The 18718-nt window shown below is 42.3% G+C and overlaps 1 protein-coding gene across 2 annotated transcripts; it reads right to left on the reverse strand.

Moving 5' to 3' along the window:
• Positions 1–9391: 9391 nt before the first annotated feature.
• On the reverse strand, positions 9392–12040 carry LOC148008311 (uncharacterized). Of its 2 annotated transcripts, none has more exons than XM_087674319.1 (2): positions 11550–12040; positions 9392–10706 (listed from the first exon to the last, which is right to left on the reverse strand). In XM_087674319.1, exons 1-2 carry the CDS (start codon positions 11692–11694, stop codon positions 9508–9510), a joined length of 1344 nt encoding a protein of 447 aa, XP_087530445.1. In that variant the 5' UTR covers positions 11695–12040; the 3' UTR covers positions 9392–9507. The 2 variants fall into 2 exon arrangements, with proteins under 2 accessions (XP_087530445.1, XP_087530446.1); XM_087674320.1 differs by having other exon boundaries at positions 9392–10728; positions 11550–11690.
• Positions 12041–18718: the final 6678 nt, after the last annotated feature.

Consider the following 18718-nt stretch of genomic DNA (forward strand, 5'->3'; position numbering starts at 1 on the left):
CCAATGGAGTACTTTAAGTGAAGGGGTTGTGTCACCTCTTATGTTGCATGTTTGATGTCATGCTTCTTCTTCAAGGCATGAATAATGTTCGTGAAAAGTTTTTTGGTAGCAAATACAAGAGCCTATAACTCAAATTTTTGGAGAGAATTTTTAATCACTTTAGCTTTCCATTTTTACAACTGAAGGTTTTAGGTATTAAACCCTCTTCAACTTTGAATTTTCTCTTAGAATAACATTATGTATTATTCATATGCACAACATGCTCAACATTGGCTCAGAAAATATAATAATGACACCAACAAAAAGTTTGGATTAACTTAGAGGATATTGTTGTTGACATCATATCTTATACATGGCAACAAGTATTCATTTGAGGATGCCTTTCTACACAATTCATGGATATGCACAAGTATTCATTTGAGGATGCCTTTCTACACAAGTATTCATTTGAGGAGGCTATTGTTGTTGACATCATATCTTATACATGGCAACAAGTATTCATTTGAGGATGCCTTTCTACACAATTCATGGATATGCACAATGTGGCTATGGCTACTATTTGGGTTTGAAAGTGCATCATTCTTTCTTCATGATTTTGAACAATGAAATGCTTCTTTGTATTTTTAATGCTTTGCTCTTGAACATTAGCTATACATCATAAGGATTAGGCAGAGCATTTTCACAAAACCCTTAAAGAAGTTTTGAAGAAATTTTTGAGTCAAGTTATTTGTGTTTTTTTACTTTTTATAATCAAAATCAAAATTATTAAGCTTTTAAATATGCTTTGAATCTTAAGGCTACTTTTGAAAATTACAATTCACCTTACATTAAACATGGGCATATAAAATATATGGCCTAGAATAAGATACTCTAGGGCTTTGTGTAGGACCTAAACTTATTTCTAACTCCATCACTTCTATCTTGATAGAGATGATGATGAGGAAGAGCTCAAACAAACCATTGCTACCCTTATGAGGTAAGTGTTTAGGGGTTGCATGGCCATCCAAATGAATTTTATCAAGAATTTAAAAAATCCCTTAGCTCTTCCCTTCTTTAGCTCTGGAAAGAATTTGTTCATTTTGGTGCTTTACCCTTAGAATCTCCCCTCACATGAATTCTTGGATAAGAAAAGACCAAACAAGTTGAGGCCTATGATAAACGTGAGTGGGACATCATCTTTCAAGCTTTGTATGATATGGTGTTTGGAAAAAGATTTTTTGTTATGGTTTTGTTTAGAAATGCTAGGGCAAAGGTTTTAATTAATGGATTACAAAACCCGAATTTATTGTTTTCCTCTAAAAAGATCCATAAGACAAGGTTGCCCTCTAGCCCTCCTTGTCTTTGTCATTTGTTGTGATGCTCTTGGCTAGTTCATTTAGGAAGAGATGAACATTGGGCTTTAAGCATTACCCTTCTTAATGATTCTCAAACAAATTTTAATCAAGGTTGACAATACTAACAGTAGAGACGAGCAACCGCCAAGACCCACGGACCACTTATTGTTCAAGCATTTCAAGCGAGCACTAATGGCTACATCTCACATAGCAGATGCGCCATCCCTCTCTACGAGTATAGCGAGCTTACCTTGATGCCTGATTGAGTTGCTTCCTCTCTCAAGCACTCCGATAGCTCCATGATTCTTGATTCAATCTCAAGCATCCTCAAACCTCCACCGCCAAGCTCCATCCTCGATAGCCGCACACGAGACAAGAAGAAGAAGAAGAAGAAGAAGAAGAAGAAGAAGAAGAAGAAGAAGAAGAAGGAGAAGAGAGGAGATGGTGGAGAGCTTCACCTCCTTGATCCCTCACCCTCACTCCCTCACACTCTCACACTCCCTCCCTCAAGCACACACAAGCAAGCAAAGAGAAGAGAAGGAGAGAAGAAGAAGAGTCCACTTTGCCACACACCAAAGAATGAGCTCTCATTCATCTTTTGAACTTTATATACAAAGCCCTAAATCCCACTTGGGCTGTCATCCCTTTTTACATGGCCAGCCATAGCCTAGGCCATTTTTTCCATTGTCCTCCTATCTTCCTAGCTTCTTTCCTACTGCCATCTACCTTTACAATTTGCATGTGTGAGAGCTCGGCACTCTTAAAATAAATCATGGTGCGCCTTGCAATCTTTTACAAAAGCATTGACTTGTGCTTTTTCTTGTGCATCTTTCTCCTTGATTTAGGACTTTTTTGCACTTCTTGTGTTTCCATATTTTTCCTGGTGCGCCTTCATCTCCCATTTCATTTTTCCTTAGCCTTATCCTCTGCTTTAGATTTTCCTGATTTTCCTCCTTGTTCATCTGAGGGATAACATTACCCCCCTGCTAGGCGAGTGCCAGTCCCATGGCACTTGCTGGTGGGGAGGGGGATGGTGGTGCTGGGTGGTGAGGGGGTTATTGAGGTTGTGGACATACCATGTTGGGGGTGTGTTGGCAGGATTTTTGGAACTAGAAGGCTCTTGAGTTTGGAATGAGCCCTAGTATTGGAGGGATTTATGGACCTGTTGGAGGGAGGTATGGAACTAGACGGCCCTTTGAGCTGGGTAGGGGCCCAAGTGTTGGAGGGATTTATGGAGCTAAAAGGCCCTTGAGATGGGTAGGGGCCCTAGTATTGGAGGGATTTTTGGAACTAAAAGGCCCTTGCATTGGATATGATCCCTGGTCTTGGAGGGATGCTGAGGGGCGGGTCCATCTTTGAAATTCAAAATGGTGTTAGATGGATCCATGCTTGGAGGATGGCATGTGGACAGACCCGTCTTTGAAATTTAAGATGGTGTTAGATTGATCTGTCATTTAACCCTCCATGGTTAAGTTCACCTGCGTTGTTCCAAATGAGCTTCTTCATTCACTTTGTGATCGCGGCTGTCGCATCCGCCCCTTGCTTGGATGGGCGCTTTGCTTAATGGTACAGGGCATAGGATGGGGAGTGCATTGCTTGGATGATGAGGTCTCTGAAGATGGTGGTGGGGCCTTTTTGTACATGGAAAGTAAAGAAAGGTGCATTACCTGTGGGTATGTACCCTTGTCATGTGGTACATTGTGCGCATGCTAGTGGGGTGAAGCTTAGGATGATAGGTCTAACCATAGGCGAGTGCTACCTCCCTCTACCCTTGATGTGCCCTAGGCATGATGTGGGGGTCAAAATGAGACTAGGGGGTTAGGGATAGACTCGATTGACCGAAGCCATCGAACGTACCTAACTTGAGGACCCCTAGGTGCAGTGGCTGTGATCAATGTGCAACTTGTGGTGGCTACGTGTGATCTCTCTCTCTCTCTCTCTCTCTCTCTCTCTCTCTCTCTCTCTCTCTCTCTCTCTCTCTCTCTCTCTCTCTGTCTATATAAAGTTACATAGTCATGATAGAAGTTTAATCTTCGTCATCAGAGTGAAGTGGGGAAGGAGACTTGATAGATTTACTAAGGAATCGGTGGCTTTGGAGATACCCCTTGAGGTTTAGCTGGACTTGAATGGTGGTGGTGGAGAGGAATGGATGGTTGCAGCGGGTGAAGCGGCTATCATTCATGTCCTCTAGTAGAGCTAACCAAAATGAAGGCAATAGGGTCGCTCAAATCATTAGTCGAGCCAGTACACAACTATCTATAGCATTAGGATCAAAATGGAGTACGGGAAGTCTGCGCTCCTATATAGAGTGGGATCTTACCTAAGCAGTATCCTAAGCAATCTAAGGTAGTTATAAGTAGTAATAAAGGTGGGGTCAGGACGTGAGGAGAACTCGTTAGTGAATTGAATTAGGGTATCGTACAGTTTTCTAATGTGAAGACGAGGGCATCCTTATATGTAGTACAATGAGGGTTATAGATTACAGAAAAGTCGTAGCGGCCGTGGACACTGGGGTCAAAATCCACCCGGACCCTTTGAGGGTAGGGCATGAAGGTTGGGTCATTCCTCTCAAAGGGTTGAGTGTTGCAAAAAGCCATCCAAGTGTCTAGGTTGGTGTCCCAGACCCTTTGTCTCCATGTAGGTTGGCATTCGTAGTCAGGCACAAACCTTAGTACCTCAAAAACTTTATTTTGCCAAAATTCGGCATCTTTGGTGGCCCATAATGTGGGGTTCTGCTGTCCTTTCTCCAGCCATCTCTATGTGATCCTGCTACTGATGTTAATCACATCCTCCACCACCTTGATGGGCAACACTCTTCGCAGGGTGGTGGGGAATTGGAAGTTGAGGTCGAAGGGGTTCCTAGCCATTTCTTGCCTCTCCCAAATTACACGATCGGCATGGAAAGTTGACAGGTCATCGTCCTCGCATGGTGGGATAGTTGCATGGGGTGCCCTCACTCCCTTGGCATTCCATTTTCTCCTTGTTTCCTCCACCATTTGCTTCCTTCTTTCTCTTAGTGCTGCCTTTCTTTCTGTAGAGGTGTCTGTGTGTTGCTGCTCTTCAAACCTCGAGGAAGGAGCTGGTGGGACAAGCTCTTCTTCATGTGATCCCATTTCAAAGTTCACATCTACCTCCCTCTACCAACTTGACTCTTTCTGCTCCTCTTCGAGGAACCCGAGTGCGTCCACTTCCTATTAGGTTAGGCCTACCCATAGGAGATAATGGCATTGTTCATCTAGGGTCGGGCCCACTCCACTAGGTTGTGGCTTCATCTGGATTTCGGCCTTCAATTCTCTATGAGCCATTCCTAGCTTCTTCTTCATGGCCACCATGGACTCTCCCTCCTCTGCCTGGGTGATGTCTAGCAGGGTATTTAAGAAGGCACGTTGTTGTGTTTGGAAGGTCATCTAGGTAGCCTCTGCTCTACTTTCTGCAAGTGTTTTGTCTTTCTTTGCTTGAACCAGACGGCGAGCAAGGGTTCTTACCCATTCTTCAGTGTGAATTTTCCACTCTTCGGCTCTCTTTGTCATCTTTATGGAGCTCTCCCCTTGTGTGCACGCTAGGGATGTTATGATTGAATCTTGTTCTTTCCCTATGTGAGTAAGCTCTTCCTTCTCTTTTTCCAAGTGTTCAATCTCTCTTTCCAACCTTTCATGCTCATCTATTTCCAAGAATATTTTGATGAAGAGGTCTTCCACCTCTCGGTGGTGCTCCTCCCATTCCTGTTCCCTCTCTGCTTCTCTTTCAGCCAACTCTTTCATGCCCGACTGACCTCTTTGTAGTTGGGCTTCCAAATCCTGGTGCTGCAGTATCAAGGTTTTATATTCGCACTGTAGTGCCGCTAGTTCCTGACTTTCATATTTAAGTTGCTTCCTCTGGGTTTTCTCCTTTTCTTCCTTGACGCTGAGATTGGCCTTCAGCTCAATTATCTCTTTTTAGTATGTGGCGATTTGCCAAGTCTTTTCAAGTTGGAAGGCTGCCACAGACTCCTTCTCGGCTTCCAACTCAGTCTCACCGGTATTCTTTTTTCCTCCTTGGCCTTCTCTAGTTTGGGAGAGGAGTTCTACGGCATAGTCATCATAGTTAGTGGATGGCATCACAATTGTGGGGATGGGAGTCGTGGAGGCCTCCACCCTTAGCCGCTTAGGGTCCTACCTTGATTCGACATCTGCTGTCTGCTGCTGCCAGTCTCTTTTGCCCTATAGTTGGGGCTTCTATGCTTTCTAACTAAGCTAGCTCTTTGTTGACAAAATATTGTACCCAAGCCATAAGGTTAGTGGCATCTACCATGGCTAGGGTGCTTGGCATTGCTGTGGTGGTTTGGGTAGTGGGCAAGAGTGTAGACGGGGTTGGTTAGAGTGCAGCTTTGCCCTTTCCTTTAGGGACGGGTGGAGGTAAGTCTTCTGACGCTTGTCTGCACTGTTGTTTTATGGACATGTGCACTGCTTGTGCCAAGTCCTCCTCTTCTCAACTCCTCCTCTTGTTCAACAGCTTTTCTCCTCCTCTCTTCCTCGGCTCTTTTTGACTCAGCTTTGGCTTTAAATAGGTCCACTTTCTCTTTTTTCTTCCTCTCTTCCTCCTACATCTTCTTTGTCTTCCTCTTTTTAGGCATCTTCATCTTCCTCTTGCTGGATTGAGCTTTTCACTCATCCTCTTCTTCATTGACTGTCCTTTCACTTGATTGTTCTTCTTCTTGGCGAGGAGGTCACCTATCAGGTGTTTCATCCAATCACTCTTCTCTGTCTTGCACTTCTTTCATCGCCTCTCTGATAAGGGTGGTCAAGACTCCTCCATATCCTATGAATGAGGCCTTGGCAGAGGGCTTTTTCCTATCGATTCCCTTCAGTGCTGGGGATTCTCCACATGTCGATCTACTTCCAAGGGCTAGTGGCTGATTGATCTATGGTTTTCCTGACGTAGCCGTTCCAATCCACTTCATGCAGTGAATGAGCCGCCATGCTCTCCAACACAAGTACGTTGATTCTATGCATGAGCAAATTGTACCTTAGGCTAGAGAAGAGGGTGTGCATCACCTTTGCTTGCAGTCTGATCTCCGCGTCGGGGATAGTTATGCCATCATTTGTCAAGACACTTTCCTTCTTCATTATATTCCTTTATGGTTCTTGTTATGTGTTTGGTTTTTTTCACCATGCCTTTGTGTTTGGTTTGTTTCACCATGCTTCCCCCTCTTTGAATTGAGAAGAATCCTTCCTAGAACTAAAGGGTTAGAGGATGATAATTGTTCAGCACATAATGTGAGTGCTTTACCTCCACTTGAGCCAGGCATAGAAATTTAGATTATACTCGAGGTTAGCATAGCTATCCATGTTGAAAGGGCGAATGCCTAAGTGCGTAATATAAGTGAGGACGTTAAGAAACAAGTCACCGAAGTCCATTTGACTAGAGACATGAAACTCCTCCTCTGTGATGATGCGATCTAAATACGGATGTCCCTCAATGTGTTCTTCTAGGGGTCGGTTACGAATAGAAGTCAACACCCTATAGGAAGTTGAAACGACATAGGTTGGGTCATATTCAGATGCCTTGATTGTGTGTCGCTGTTTAGCATTGGTCATTATTTGGTATCCCGCTTGCTCCCATTGCAATCATAGAGTGTATCGTTTCCGCAAGGAGGAGGAGTCATAGTTGGTAAGTTGTTCCAACTCCGCAATTTCTTGATTTGTGGCCAGGGTTGTATTCTTGACATACGACGTAATGAGATGCTACTTGATGGCTTGCTCCTTGGATATCTCAATTGCAATTAATTCCTGAGCTACTTCGGAAGCCTTGACGAATAAAAATTCCAACTCTTCCCAAGAGCAAGGGAGTATTCGTACTTCCGTAGCTAGATATTCTTCCAAGAGGCCAATATCATGAAAGTAGCGTCCAATTGTCGGAGGCAAGCAACCAAGTCATCCCCCGTATTTTCAGCTAAGTCTGCACAGCCAAAGTTAGAATTGATCATCGTTTATAGGAGGGTCGAAGGCCATGGGGTGGTTGAGGCTTGACAAGACTAGATAATTCAGCTGTTGATGGTTGCAACGTGGTTTGCTTTTTAGGTTGGAGCTCGGTTTCCCGTCCGATGGTTTTGGTGGTAGTTGTGGTTGTCGTGCTGGTAGATGCATTTGAGATCTGAGTGGCATCATGTGCACGAGAATTGGGCATTTTGTTAGTAGTGGGTTGCAATTTTGGGTGATAGATTGGTTTAGGCTTTGCGGAGCTAGGCTTCAGAGGTTCTATGGACTTAGCGGCCTGATTCGCTTGTGGTTTGAGTGTCTCTGGCATGATGTTGTGGGTGGTCAAGCTTGAGGATGGTGCTTGCTTAGGGCCTTTGGTCGCTCTGGCTTTAGGCATCCAAATCCAGATGTTACCCTCATAGTAGCCTTGCACGCACAATAAGGTCTTAGTAGGGACCCATCGCGGCTTGATCATGCATCGATGTTTATGGTTCAGTCTTGGCCTCCTAGGTTTTTGGTGCTGAGGGTTAGCCTTGTAAGGCCGTGAATTTCTTTTCCTAGGTAGCGCTCCCTATTTAGGTACCCATTTGAACTAGGGTTCATGGGCTTTAGTGGTGGTTCGAGTGGGTTGCTAGCCTTGAGGCTAGATAGGTTGTGACAAGTCACGACCCCCCTCTTGAGACTTGGCGGTGGGTTTCTCTCCTGGCTTTGTGGACTTGGAAAGAGTCGCACTGCCCTTGTTGAAAGCTGTAACTATGCAAATGTTACCCACGGCTAGGTGGATGCACTGCGACTCATAGTCGATACTGCAACGAGCTTGCTTCTTGAAAGTTCGTCCTAACAACGATTCTGTGCCTGCATCCTTAGTGTTGGGCAACACATAGAAAATTATTGGCATGCTCTCACACTCGATAGAAAATTATTGGCATGCTCTCACACTCGATAGAAACTGCAGCCTTGCACTTTCCAAAAAGTTTGTAGGGTTGGCCTCCATAAGGAGTGAGACTAGCATTAGTAGGCTGTAACGGTGGTTTGCCAATTTGGGTCCTATGGTCATGGGTTAAGATATTACAATCAACTCCCTCAGCAATCATTGCATTGATGATGCATGTGTGCTTAGCAGTGATCGTCATATTGAGGTAGGCTGGTTCTACTGCTTTCTCATCCTCACTGTCCATCTCGATGAGGGTGGCTACTCGCACGTGGATAGGGGGTGCTAGCATTGGGGGCTCATGAAACGGGTGCGTGGGAGGGAAATATTTCTTTATATGGCTGCCATTGAAGAAGTCTATGCCTTCACCCTCTAGGGTTTCGAGTTCTACATTTCCAATTCGACTGATGATCCGAACCTTAAAAGGTCCTAGCCCCCGAAACTTCAGTTTTTGCTTATATCCTTTGATTGAGTATAGCAGCACTAAGTCACCTTGTTTAAAGCTATGCTGCTTAACATCTAGTCTTGGGAGGTCAAGGTATTTCAAGATCGCTATCTGAGCTAACTTCTGATTCGGAATCAAACTCTTCGTTTTCACTAGAAGGGAAGCTCTTCTCTCGTGGTCGTAGCTCAAAAGGTGAGTCTGTTCACAACAGTGGTGCACCATTTGGCGGAGCTAGGTGTGCAAAGTTAATCTGAACCTCAAGATGAAACTGCAAGTTACCTCTTTACTGAAAGGAGCTTCAACTCCAGCCACCTAGCTAAGCAACCCCAGGTTACCTGTTTACAGCAAGGAGTCTGAGCTCCAGTCTCCGACATCATGCATAGAAAGTTCTGATAGCCATAATTGATAATGACAACCCCTTGTAACAGCTCTTCCTTGCTGAGGCTTCACTTAAGATCCTGCATTCTACATCTTAATGAGTAGAAGGAATTCACTGTTACCCAAATTCATGTCTTTGAAAGAACACATACTACTGTTGTGCATGTTATCTTACACTGTTTCTGCCGTTGCACTTTGAGACAGAGTGCACCTTTTGCAGTAAAAGTTCTATGAGAAACTAATTACACTTGTTTTGGGAGCACTCAAGGGGAATCATGGTCAACTTTACTTCACTGATCTTCTATCGTACTGTATATTCGAATGGCAAGCTTTATATTTACTAACCTTTTATGTAATAAGTTTTAACCATCAGTTACGCAATTATGAGATGATTTTAATGTGCATTGTCTTATTTCAGCAAGTGCTCTTGCAGGGTTAGTTTACAATCTTTACAAACTCAATTTAAGGGCTATTATGTGGATCATAATCTGAATCATTTGGATCATCTTCCTCATTGGTAGTGCTAGAAGCATCACTATCCAGAAAACTGTTGTTCTCATCATCTTCTGCCTGGTGTGATCGAGTGTCTTGAAATTCTTCGATTTCATCTTCATGATCATCATCATCATCATCTTGTTCACTAGTAGAATCGCCCTCATCCTGCTGAGAACTTTCATTTGACTGGCTTCCATCAGTCTCTTCTTCCTCTTCCTCCTCTGTATCAAGTTCATGTTCTTCACCTCCAACAGACTCTTGTGTGGAGACCACATTACCTCCTTGCTCTTCAGTTTGAGTACTCTCTTCACCTTCAAGCTGATCTCCCTCCTGCCATTCTTCAATGGTGTTAATAACAGCACGGATGTCTTCTTCCATGGTGAAATCCACAGGCTGGCCTGTATTAGCATCCCACAATCTTGCATCCTCAGGGTACCTATGCCCGATGCCAAAGACCTCATACAAGAGCTTGTGCAAGTCCTTATTGCAAACACAACACCTGGTCCGAGTCGGCATCACTTGGACAAGACATAACAGATGGTAACGGTGACCACAGTTGAGGGTGTACCATCCTGATGCAACGTCAAAATCATCGAGGCAAATGGGACACAACCCCACCCCATTCAAATCAGAAACTGGCGTCGCAGCTGAAGACAGTACAACCTCTTGTGGCTTCTGAGCAATGACTACCTCAAACTTTTGGCCCATCCTGAGCTTCGAGCGCGTCCTTCTGGCCAAAGCAAGCCTTGCATCCTCCAGCTCCTTCATCAGCCCCTCTCTCTTGAGAACCTCAACACGCAAGGCCACTTCCAATGCACAAATTTTATTCTGCAACTCCCCCATCTCCTCCTTGCTCCGGTCATGGGAAGAGCTCTTGATTTTCATGGCATAGATGAACTCTTTGAGTGCCTCAACCTCCCCCTTGAGGCACTTGTTCTCCTCCTGAAGTGAGTTGCAAGTATGATGTAGGTTCTCCTCCACCTTCTCATCATGTTCCACTTTTATCTGGAGCTTGTCCTCTAGGTTCTTGATCAATGGCCCAATGCTTGATAAGAAATGCTGATTTGGATTTCGATCTGCCACATATTCATTCCAGTGCTCTCTGATGCTCGATTCCTCCTTTGCGGTAGGTGGACAAACTGGATATTTGGTATGTACACAAGGACCTGTCCATATAAAACAGTTGTCCTGTTAAATCAACAAAGAGGAGCTCACTACAATGGAATTTGCCTTACAGTGCTTGAAACAAACTTTGTCTGAAACCATTTCACAATTCAGCCAAATAGATGCAACTTCCTTCCTTCTTACAGAATTAGAGGTACGCGATACATTCACACAATGCACAGTACTATCAATAGACGTCCATAGTCAACTGTAACTATAATCAGTGAGTGTTTTTACAACCTTCATTCCCAATGATGTTTGTTGCATCTTTGGGAATTAAAGTTGTAACAAAATAAGCGGTGTTCCATCTTCCAATAAAACCAAGCATGCTTCTTACGTGCCTACCATCTACCAGGGTCCAAGATCCATTTTTCAAATTTGTGGGGTTTCACCATTTGACAAAACAAGATATAAATCCCAATAAGTCCTTGTTTGCTTTTAATTAATGCACAAAAATAATGTATGTCAGGAATCAATCATTACCTCTTTACACACTTCTTCTCTGCAGTTCCTTTTTTATATTACTGTGTTAGAACCCCAAATGGAGTGACATAATCATTTTCACACACACACACACACACACACTCTCTCTCTCTCTCTCTCTCTCTCTCTCTCTCTCTCTCTCTCTGTGCCATTTCTTTTAGCATATACAATACATTATATTCTTCTCTCTCTCGGAATGCAATTGGGCTTCATTTACCCCTCTTATCATGCCCTCTCTTTTAGCATATAAAATACAGTATGTTTTTATCTGTCTCTGAATGTAATTTGGGTTTCAGCTTGATTAGTCCCCCTCTCAAACAAGCACAACTTGAAGATCCATTCTATAAAGAGAGAGAGAGAACCTTGATCATCACAGGCTGAGGGATGAGACGCTCCTCGGTCTGTTTGCGGATCCTGAATCATCGTTTTGCCTCCTCCTTCTCCTCTTTCGTGACGCGATGATGTTGATGTCGACGAGGACGATGATGATAAAACATGGCTGGTCATTTCTGTGTAGGAAGAAATCCCTCTTCCTCTGATCCGGATCGATGGATGAATATATCGGAATCAAAATGGATTATAGCACAGATGCTTGATTATGTACTGTTGCTGAGAAAGGATGGCGTGCAGACAGACGCACAGAGAGAGGGAGAGAGAGAATCAAATGGATCCTTTGCTTCCTGAGTATATGCTGCATCTGTCATTTTGATGTCCTGATTATCTCCCTGAGTTTAGGTTTTCCTCATCTTTTGTTCTCTTGACAAGCTTATAATTTGATAAGACAGCAGATTCCTCAGAATGAGAATCTCCATGGATGCCTTACTCATTGAGAAAGGAATGTCAATCATAAGCAACATCATACAACATATTTCTTTAATGAGTAGTTATATTTTATAGTTAGTGTTAGCAATCTCATTGATCTATCCAACCTTTTCTCTAATCCTCTTTTTCCCCCCATGATTGCATCTTATAATTAAAAGCCCAAAAGAGGCTTGCTTCTCAAACACCATTAGAGGCATTTCACACACACATTGTTTCAATTTGAAGGGAAACAATGTGAAGGGCACACCATTTTAATTACAATTGCACATTCACATTCACACCACAAAGGCAACCTGTCGCAAAAAAAGTCATGATAGATGAAAATTACATGTAGCAAGTAGAACATTGATGAGGTCATGGTTGATGAAACCGTTTGTAGTGAGTCGAACATGGCAAAGACCCCATTCATGTGCTATATGTGACAGAGCGGGAGTAGGGGTAACTCACCCCACTCTTGCCTCATGCAACCCAACTCTCAATTCTTTGCTCCCTCCTTACACCTCAAGGTCTTATTTAATTAGCTTTAACATTTTCCCTCTATTTTGCTAATTTGTCTATGTTGACTTCTTTAACTATATTTGGACTTTTTTGGCAAGCCCTTGGACTTTGAATTTTGACATCATCCTTCTATATGCTTCTCTTTTTGGGGTTAACATCATCCCCCTTTCTAGATGAGTGCCGATTCCGTGTCATGTTAGTCTAAGATAGCATGTTAGGCAAGCACCAAAGACTTTAGTACTAGGGATGCAAATGACGAATAGGCGATGCTTTGGGTATGGAGTTGCTGAAGGAGGTGAGGTGGATGTTGATGATTGATTGTGGTGTCTTGGAGGTGTACTTGAGATAAAACTTTATGTTCTTCCCGAAGGCATCACCTAATCTAGTTGTGCTGGTGGTGAGTGCTTGTGAAGTGCAATTGGAAAATGAAGCTAATGCTATGCAAGTCCAAACCTCTTGGGCATGTCCCACACTTAAGGACCCAATCAGTGAAGAAGTGGGTATAAGATGTAATCCACTATGATAGTCCTACCAAGCGAGCTCAATGTGTCATATCCTTTATGTGTCGTGAATTATGTTGTGGGGGGCGTGGGCTAGGTGGTTAGAAATAGAGCTAGCCAACCAAGACCACTAGATACCTCTAACTTGAGGATCCCTAGGTATAATGATAGTGTGTGCACTTATTTACTTAGGGAGCTTTTGCTCTCTTTTATTACTTTTGTTTTACTTTTTTTTTGTTCTTTTTTCCCTTTCTTCTTTCTTTTTCCCTTTCCTTTGCTTTTTATTTGAATCTCTATACATGAAGTAGTGGGTGCGAGCAAGGACAACCTCACTCGTTAAGTAGTCCACATTTAAATATGAGCCTTTGTTAAAGTATGCAAGCTAACAACATCTCTTCACTAAAGTTGTGAACAATAATTTTGTTTCAGCAAAATTCAAGGGATGATACATTTGGCTTGTGGATGCACTTTTGATAGCATACAATATGTATTGTTGGATGGTGGAAAAGGCTCCTTTAATCAAGGAGTAAATTTTTTAGTTACCACCTTTGTTGTAAGCAATCTTGCAAAGGGTACATCTCTTAATCCAATCATTAAAGTTTGGAGAAGAGATGAATTGTTAATCTCTTTGCATACTACCAACTTCATCATTGAAATCCATATTTGAACTTTGATCCATTTTATACAACCACAAAGTTGGTGGGTTACCTAGATGTGGAAATTTGGACTACACCTATCTACCTAGGGAGTTGAATAACTGAAGCTACAACCATTACCTTGAGATGGAATGTGTAGAGGAGTTTTCATCCACATTGTGGAGCATATATCTACCAAAGGGATCCTTGAGATTCACTTAGACTATTGAGATACATTAGTTGTTCTATATAACTGAATTGTAGTCTTGGACTATGCTCCTCACTCTCCTCTTGGGACACCGAACTACCCCATATATCGTACCTTCTGAATGAAAGAGGTTAGTTGCTTCACAAAAGATGGTGATGGCACTGCCAATAGGGCCTTAATTTTGTTTGTATCCACTTCAATGCCCTCTCACTTACAACATGCCCTAACAAAGTTACACTACTTTCGCCAATATGACACTTCTCATGGTTTAGCTGCCCTCCCATTTGTGTGAGGTGGTTGAAACCTTCATCCACCTTCCCTAGATGTAGAGCCTTAGAACTATAAATACAAAAATCATCAATAAAGACCCTGATGGACTTCCCAAAATATGGCTGGAAGACATTGTTATCCCTTTTTCTAGATCTTGAGGTTTGACACTAGAAATATATGTCCCTCTCAATGTTGAAGCCCATGTCTTTCATTTCCCAGTTACTATAGCATTCCTCTAAGTTTTAATTATGTCCTCTATGGCATGTTCTACGTTTACATTTGGAAACAATATGTCAAAAATAGATGGGATAGAGGCTTTACATATGTCCAATATCTTTCTTAAGCTCTCTATATATAATCCTCCTTTGCTAGTTTAGTAGCAGCCAATATGGCTCTCAAACACATGTCTTATCGAATGAACATGAGGTGGCTTATGAACATTACTTGCTTCCTTGGTAGCTCACTTTCTAGAGTCACCTAATTTAGCTCTAAGACTAATTTATAGACAAATATATTCCTCTTCCCTTGTACCTAACTAGTCTTAGCTTCTAGGGTCTTTGTCTTGTGTATGGATGCTTTCCAATTAGTTTCTCGTAGACTCTTCAAGGCAAGTTCTAATCATTTCCTAGTGCTAGTTAGCATTTCAATTCCTACTTTAGGCTTGCAAACTCGGATACTTTTGAACATTTGTTTCTAATCCTCAAACCTTCTTTAAGAGCCTTGATCCCTTAAGTTACCTCAAGGATTTGACAAGCTACTGTGAAAGGCGATGGCAATTAGCAGCATTTAAACCCAAGAGTCGCTAGCAATGCATCAAGGAGTCGACAAGTGCAGATGCAGTAAAGGCTACCTAGCATGGCACAAGGGTGGAGAGAATGTGACGCTATAGGAAGTGGCCTATATAAAGGAAGGAAACGAATCATAGTTGTTGTTCAAGCATATGCATAGCCCTAGAGGCCAAGCAACAAAGGGTCCTCTTACTCCAGGCCATATCTTTCCTGAGTCTTTCTGCTAAGTCTTCTTTGACTGGCATCTTGGGTTCCCTTTAATAACAGAGCTTATATTGTAGTATCCCTAATCCTTGCATTCGGCAATAGTACTGCCTTAGTCATTGTACCTTACAATCGTTTAGTTCATTTTGTTTCCAAAGAACTATGTTGTGACCACTTGGTCCATGATTGATGTATTGATTTTGACTTTAGCAATATACATTTTGGATTGAGTCTTAAGTACATTTGTTATTTGATCTCTATGTTATGAATACATATTTCTCTGTAATCCATGCACTAAATGTCAAAAGTAATGTTAGTGTCTTTATGTGTTAGCTCTGAGTACGCTTGTCGTCATTCCTATGGCAACTATGCTTGGACACCAATTCCACATGGCAACCACAATAACCATTCCTCCGCACATTGAGCTGAATGCACATGCATTTGCATGGTGGTCCACCTGAGGTAGTTCCAATGTTAGGCCATACAGATGGTGATCCCAATCTTGATAGTGCCAAACGATACTGCCTTCTAAGGTTGTTCCGTTCCTCAATTGGGTTATACTCAAAGCACATAAATCTTCTTCAAAATTCTTGAAGTATCATTCGCATTCCACTTCTTCAATTGGGAGTGAACCTGGCATTTTTGTCTTTCCCCCCATAATACCATTAAACCTAAAAAAATCATTTCCTAGATTCACTCAAACCGATAGGTGTTCCATCAATAGTCACAACTCCACCTGTCCTTCCGATCCCAATGGCACACCAAACTAGCTTATCCCTCCCAAAGTTCTTTGGATCTTCCAATGAGGATCCTGATGCTTTTATTAGACAGTTTGATGTGGCATACATAGTCAATTACCCTAGTTAGGTCAATGAAGCCCACAAAATTTTCGTATTTGAATCCTCGATGTGGAAGAAGGCTGCAACATGGCTAGCAATAGAACATGGTTGGCCATCATGGAATGAAGTACTAAATGCCTTCTATATCTGGTTCCAAATAGATCAAATGGATGCACAAAAACTTGAAAGACTTTGCCATTTGAAGTAAGGTGACAAATTAGTCTAGGTGTACACTACCAAATTCACAATATTGAATAGTCGTATTGATCCCAATGTGCACCCAAAAGATGAAATGTTCAGTACCCTGTATGTTCAAGGTTTCAAGAAACCTATTTGAAAAGCATTCACTTTTGATTATCTATTTGGTAATAGCGTTGCCTTGTTTTCTAAGAAAGCTCTTAGGTTAGAGCAATTCCTGTTGTTAAAAGAAAAGTAAAAAAAAGGGGAAATTTTCGACAAGTCTATTGCAAAATATCAAAATGATGATAGTTGTGAATCGACCTTTGGTTCTGATCTGGAAGCAGAATCCAGCAATACAAAGTCTAATTTTGAGGAGAAGGAAGAAAGAAAGCAACATAAGTGCAAGAAGAAATCAAAAGGAAAGGAAACGATGGAAAACACCAAGAAGAATGAGGTCAAAAACCTCTAATGCACATGGTGCAACAATCCCAGACATATCCCATGCTAAAAGCAGCTTGAACCAAAGATGGTGCAACATTTGCAACATGGCAATGCACAACACTAAGTACTACCATATCAAATGACCCGTCCTAGAGGATGATAAGGGATCAAAGCAAACAACTCTAGCCAATGGACAAACCTCTAGGCCAATTTGATTCCTACCCCGACCTTGGCATATACCAATTAGGACTATCCACAATTGGGAAATGGCCACGATGGGCATAATAGAGGTGGAAGAGGGCAAGGGAATTTTTGGCCCTTTGCTAAACATTGCTTCTTTTGCATGTAGGATGGACACTGGGGAGCTTAGTGTCTAGATGCCCAAGAATATGATGCTCAGAAAAGACAAGCACAAGGTCCAACAACATATGTCTCATACCAATACATTGGAGATCAAGGAATTATCCGATTTGGAGGTGCATGCGAGTACTCAATTTGGCAAGACCTTCAAGGATGTTGCGTTGCACCCCACTGGCCCTTCATGGGCCAAGCAAGAGAAAGTCTGCCAATTGCAGGATGGACTAAATTGGCAGCTGTAAAACATTTAGCCTCAAGGTTGAGTCCAGAGGTTAAACCCAGCAATCTGCCTAGCAGCTCCGAGCAATCGCAATCTACTAGGTATATCTCACCCACTTAGGGAATGCATCAATCTACAAAGGCTCACTCCCACCCAACATGGGAAAACCCAAACCCTAACTTGATCATCAATCTAGAGTCTTGGCAAAGTTCAAATCGCATCTATATTTGGCACAAACAACAACCAACCCACCACAGGAGAAAAACAAATAAGTTGGGTGAGTAGACCTGCAACCCAATGGAGAGAAAAATCTAGGCAATAGCCTTGGAAGTCAACAAAGGAAGCTACTTAAAGCTCATCTTGGCAAGCAAAAAAAGTCAAATTTCTGATACCCACTCTAGCGAAGCTCACAAAGAATCTAGAGGATTGGCTTGGATAGAGGTGGAGTAAAACCCCAGATGCTAACACCGAAGATAGTGGAAGTTAGAAGAAGGTTAAACCCCCAGCAACAACACAAGGGAACATGCCAAGAACTTTGGCTATTTCGGACTCATCTGAAGCATCAACCAAATGGGGACTTGTCAATATTACCATTCCACTAGGTGATTTACTAAACCTAGTCCAGGCTTTCAAAGATTATCTCCTGAAGATTATTCAACCCGATTATCCACTATTGTCAAAACTAGAAGTAGTAGCTACAACGGCCCGTTCTTTGAAGGAAATAGCCTGCAAGATCCATCAATGGCCAATTCCAATAGGCCCCCTATTTGATCCAACTATTCCAATGATTCTTGTTCGGTGCAAGGATCATATGAACATCTTGCTCTCAATAGCAAATCAAGGGTAAATATCAACACATTGGTAACTTGCCCGACAACTAGGATTGATGGAATGGGAACTAGCCCCCTTCCTAGTGAGGATGACCAATGAGTAGCACGTATGACCTCTGGGCATTATCAGGTTGGTACTTCTAGAAATTGCCACAGTCTATCCTTAGTAGTCTTAAATATGGAGCATGTTGGCAAAGATTACCACCTGCTATTGGGAAGGCCTTGGCTATGCCACAAGCAAGAGTCAATCATAACTAGGATAAGGATAAACTGACTATCCAAAGAAATTAGCACAAGACAATGATCTTCTTGACCAATGTTGCCCCACATGCCCCACACTATCAACCAGTTGTAGCTAAAACAATCAACATAGTTGAGGGCCTAAGTGACAATGAAGAAAAAGAGTTCCTGAATGCTAATGCTAACCTACAACCCTGGTGTCTCATTAATGTTCTCCAAATTAGTGAGCATTACATGAAAACCTAAGAGTTCAACAACGTCAAGCCCTAGAAGAGAAGAAATAGGACAACAATCAAGAAAATTTTCAAACTCAAAGCCTAGACTACACAAAGGGCAATACCAACACTAACTGGATTGCTGATGTTGACATCAATGAAATCCTGAATCAAGAGTGTAGTTTGAAGTGCAAATGTAAAAAGTGACTAGAGCAAAAAAAGAGGAATTGGACACAATCTATCTAGATCCATGGAAAGAACCAAACCAATCAAGATCAATGCTA

The sequence above is a fragment of the Lygodium microphyllum genome, unplaced genomic scaffold, assembly GCF_053477565.2.
Source record: "Lygodium microphyllum isolate KBCC unplaced genomic scaffold, Lygodium_microphyllum_v1.1.10 scaffold_192, whole genome shotgun sequence".
In the NCBI taxonomy this organism is placed as follows: Eukaryota; Viridiplantae; Streptophyta; class Polypodiopsida; order Schizaeales; family Lygodiaceae; genus Lygodium; species Lygodium microphyllum.